Source organism: Coregonus clupeaformis, chromosome 9 (assembly GCF_020615455.1).
Source record: "Coregonus clupeaformis isolate EN_2021a chromosome 9, ASM2061545v1, whole genome shotgun sequence".
Taxonomy (NCBI): Eukaryota; Metazoa; Chordata; class Actinopteri; order Salmoniformes; family Salmonidae; genus Coregonus; species Coregonus clupeaformis.
The window spans coordinates 26,219,805-26,224,623 of NC_059200.1; the positions used below are offsets into that span (position 1 = coordinate 26,219,805).

Here is a 4,819-nt window from a genome sequence, read left to right on the forward strand (position 1 = left end):
CAGCGGAAGGGACTGGGAGACTAGTCAGGCTCGAGGGAAAGATGAACGGAGCAAAGTACAGAGAGATTCTTGATGAAAACCTGCTCCAGAGCAATCAGGACCTCAGACTGGGGTGAAGGTTCACCTTCCAACAGGACAACGACCCTAAGCACACAGCCAAGACAACACAGGAGTGGCTTCGGGGCAAGTCTCTGAATGCCCTTGAGTGGCCCAGCCAGAGCCCAGACTTGAACCTGATCGAACATCTCTGGAGAGACCTGTAAATAGCTGTGCAGCGACGCTCCCCATCCAACCTGACAGAGCTTGAGAGGTTCTGCAGAGAAGAATGGGAGAAACTCCTCAAATACAGGTGTGCCAAGCTTGTAGCGTCATATCCAAGAAGACTAGAGGCTGTAATTGCTGCCAAAGGTGCTTCAACAAAGTACAGAGTAAAGGGTCTGAATACTTATGTAAATGTAATATTTCCGTTTTTAAATTTTAATACATTTGCAAAAATTTCTAAAAACCTGTTTTTGCTTTGTCATTATGGGGTATTGTGTATAGATTGATGAGGGGGAATTTTTTTTTTAATACATTTTAGAATAAGGCTGTAACTAAACAAAATGTGGAAAAAGTCAAGGGGTCTGAATACTTTCCGAATGCACTATAAACAGATTTTTTTTAAACTTTGTCGGCCCAGGTATTCGAACAAGCAACGTTTCGGTTAATGTTCCAATACTCTAACCGCTAGGCTACCTGCCACCCTACTGTAGTTGACAATAGTAGCATGTCCCTAGAATCAAAGCAACATGCTAGAGCTTACAAGCGCTCAAGTCATAAGTATAACCATAACCACATTCTATATCAGCAATTATGTCCTTTACTTAGATATGGACAATATATTGGATTAAAAAAGATCTACAATTCATATCTCTAATCTGATTTACATCTTTAAAATACAGTATAGAACAGTACAGCCTTTCAGTTAAAGCCACGACGTCATGCTCTCAATGCAACAAGCTCCAACTCATCTCACCACACACAACACAAAGGAAAGGTTGGATATAGCCTGGTACATTAGCTTTCCACACCCAACCAACAACTGTCTTGTTTTTGGCACATTAATTACATTATTCAGTAATGAAGAAGAAGAATGTACACGAGCGTAAGTACTGCTGTAGCACACATACCCTGCAATAATTAATAGTTATTATATCATGCACTACAAAGGTAACAATATGTAGCTACATGAGATGGTAACTAGATTCTCCACCATAAACTAGTGCTAAAAACAACGAGGTTGAACAGGTTGAGCTACTGCAACCGTTAGAGAGAGATTGGTGTTTTGGCCATGTGTTGGCTTGTGTGATTAGTAATGGGAATATAATAGAAGTCGATAATAAAGCAACACTCTCTCATATCAATAGCTAACCAGTAGGAGCCAGAAAACAGGACAATATGAGAGAAAAGGGTGCCAACACTACTACTGCTTCTCCGTTAGGTGTTCATCTTTCATTTTGTGTACAGGTTGCCATAGATTAAGTAAAGGTATCAGTAACACTTTATTTTACAGTCCTATAACAGCTGGTATTTGCTAAGGAATAACATTGTATATTCTCTGGTACTTCAGATAAGTAATCACAATTTGAAACAACTTGGTATCAGATGGTGTCTATCGTGAGGTATTACTACCAAGTAAAACAGGATAGGGGAACAGTAAAATAAAGTGTAATCAAAGCATGTCTTTATCCAGACTGCAATGTAGTAATGTCTAATGAATAGCATTAATCCCATCCCTCAAAAATGAAAGACCTCACTCCTCAGAGTATCATAGGGAAGTCCAGTGGTCACTGGATGGTGTGTAATGACAAAGGTTGAGCGCTAGGGGGCGCCGCAGGATGAACTGAATGAATACCAACAGCATCATGCTTATGGTAAATTTGGGCAGGAGAGCGACAATGTCCACCACTGGTGGCTCAAAGGTATTGCAAGCAGATGGTCTGGTAAAGGGATTGTTGCTGTACTCTGTCTGCACAGAGTTTAAAAGTGTCACTTATGTCTTCTGTTATATCAAAGCCAAGTCTTGTTTAGCTCAGTCCTGGGTTCCTTCAGAGTCTGACTCATAAACATGTCGTTGGTGTTTAAGGCCTGGGACGGCCCACAGGCCATACTGAGACACATGGTACTGTACTGTAGCTACTCTGTTATTGACAGAAAAGGACTGGAGCAGAGCCAATGTTGACAGTACAAATCACTGTGTAGTACCACACTGAAAACAGTAGAGAGAAATACTCCAGGAACAGAGACTAGAGGGAAATTATACACCTCATCCATAACCTTGCCCCTCCCTCCCTTTTGCCTTGCATCTCTCGGTATCCACCCTCTTTCCATTTACCCCTCTCCCTCTTTCTTCTCCTCTTCCCTCGCTCTTTCTTTAGGGTAAAGGTGCTTCTTTGTTGACAGTATCTCAGTGGCGATAAAGGGAGGTGAAATCAGAGGTGAAGTTGTTGGCTTGTTGCCATGGCTACACACTGACCACCCTGACCTCCAGGTCACCATTGACCCTTCTTTTGGTGGCTCCACTGTCCGGGCCTGTCCTGAGCTGGGGTGTGTGTGAATTCCCATTGTCCTCTAGGTGCAGAGAGTAAATTCAACCATTCTTCGGATGAGGGTGTGCACTCCAGGCCCCCAGGGGGCAACGATTAAGGCTTACGATAGTTTGTTTGTCATTTAGTTTTCCTTCCAGTTCTTTTCTTTTAGTGGCCAAGGTAGGTAATATAAAAGTCTTGACTGTGAGACTCTCATGATACAGTAGAAATGTCTTTAGATCATTTACATCAAAGTTAGAGCACCTCCCATCTTTCTGGCTTTATATCCATTTCCCCAGACACCCTGCTTCTTCCCCTCTCTCTGCCCTTTTCCCTCCCTCTCCCTCTCACTTTCCATCCCTCAGTTAACCCTATCCCTCCCCTCTTTCATCCTATAATTTCCTTTATCTCTCTCTTAACCATATTTCCTCCTCTCTCAGGGCCAGTCCAGAGATCATGGTGCTCAGGTCCAGTCAGGCAGGGTCCCCCCCCCTGTAGCCCAGTCGGGTGAGCCCTACTTGGGGCTGAGTAATCCTCCTGACTCTTCCTTGGTGCTCCCGGTGCGGCCCCAACACCCAGCTGCTATACTCATACTCCTCTGGGTCCCCGCTCCTGCTTTCTCCCTCTCCACCTCACATTGGCTCAGCGTGCGTTCCGTGCGCCCTGATTGGCCAGAGGAGCTAGAACCCGCTCCCCCAGTTGGGTTGATGGTGCGCAGGATGTGGTTGCGCTTGCGGAGGTAGTCTCCCCCGGCGGCGCCCAGTCCGAAGCTTCCCTTACGGAGGACAATACAGGCGCTGGCGGTCTTGGCGGGACGAGACCTCTGACTGTACTCCAGCTGGGAGAGATGGGACGCATAGCCATCTGGGATGAACTGAGAGAGAGAGATCAGATAGACAGAAGTAGAAGGAATTAAGAAGATCAGATCAGATTCTGTATCTACTAAACCATCCATCTATAGGGCTACAATTGTGAATTCTATCTATTCATAAGGGAAGTTGGAAGTTGAGCATTTCAACACATGCATTTATTTTGTCCTGTTCATCCAGTTTTGCCTTTTGCCTCCAGTACCTTCTCTAATCAGCTCTGGGTGTGCGGTAGATTCAGCCTATTATCCACTTGAATGTATAACCTTTTTTTTGGGACAGTGTACATTCTAAGTGCTAGTTAAGTACCTGACACTGGCTGGACATCTTCTTGGTGGGCCGCCCCACTATGTAGATGTGTGATGGGGGCAGGCCTATTGAGGAGTATACTGAAATGTCCTTAGTAGAGCCGTACGCAGCAAAGATCTTCATATGGGCCTGCACACACACACACACACACACATACATACAGAGGAATGGACTGTTAGAAACATATCAGTAGAGATAGTTTTGTTTTTTTCTAACAAATTGTATTTTGACAGTAGAAACCTACCTCGCCTAGGCCGTTCACCCTGAACAACCCACTTGCCCTTCCTCAACCCCAGCCTTACCCTAACCCCTTACCCCCACACCTTAATCTCTGCCCCCCTTACTGTACCTCACAGATGAGGGCCTTGAGGAAGTTGGCCTTGTGTCTGAGTGGGTCGTGGACCAGGCCGTCACAGAAGGACACGATGCCATGAGGGAAGTTATGCTGAGACAGCCAGGCCACCACACGCTGCTTCTGCATGTCTGGACGCCCCGTCACATACACTATCAGATAGCCCATGTCCTGCCAGTGTCTGGGGGAGGGAGGGAGGGAGAGAGAGAGACCAGGATGTGGGTGAACAAGTAGCAGCCCAAAGGGTCTGGTGTCTTGTCTATTCATTTGATGATTGCCAGGGACTATTCACAACTTATAATAAATAATATGCCATTTAGCAGACGCTTTTATCCAAAGCGACTTACAGTCATGCGTGCATACATTTTTTTTTGTGCATGGGTGGTCCCGGGGATCGAGCCCACTACCTTGGCGTTACAAGCGCCGTGCTCTACCAGCTGAGCTACAGAGGACCAACTTGAATGTCACACCAACATTAGTTAGTGTGACTCCTGGGCAGGAACATAGCTACAACCACATAACAGTACATAAAATAAAACTCAATAGAATAAGACCCATCATGTTCCTACCTGACCACGTCTACAGCTCCAGCCCTGACCTTGGGGTCGCTGCCCATGATGGACACACTGGCAGCAAACGAGCCGTCGATACTGAACACTACAAACTCTGTTCCCCGCGGCAACACCGTCAGGTAGCTGTCCGCAGACGTATGGTCACCCCTAAGA

The 4,819-nt window shown here is 45.8% G+C and overlaps 1 protein-coding gene across 5 annotated transcripts in view; it reads right to left on the minus strand.

The window, feature by feature from the left end:
* Nucleotides 1–593: 593 nt before the first annotated feature.
* The window catches only part of LOC121574141 (membrane-associated phosphatidylinositol transfer protein 2), a 46,763-nt gene continuing 42,537 nt past the window's right edge, over nucleotides 594–4,819 (minus strand). For all 5 annotated transcript variants that reach the window (XM_041886765.2, XM_045222547.1, XM_041886764.2 and 2 more), the window contains 4 exons: nucleotides 4,664–4,813; nucleotides 4,092–4,275; nucleotides 3,743–3,871; nucleotides 594–3,441 (listed from right to left, as the gene is read on the minus strand). In XM_041886765.2, the coding sequence (XP_041742699.1) occupies nucleotides 3,082–3,441; nucleotides 3,743–3,871; nucleotides 4,092–4,275; nucleotides 4,664–4,813 (823 nt within the window). In that variant the 3' untranslated portion in view covers nucleotides 594–3,081. The remainder of the gene's footprint in view (nucleotides 3,442–3,742; nucleotides 3,872–4,091; nucleotides 4,276–4,663; nucleotides 4,814–4,819) is intronic.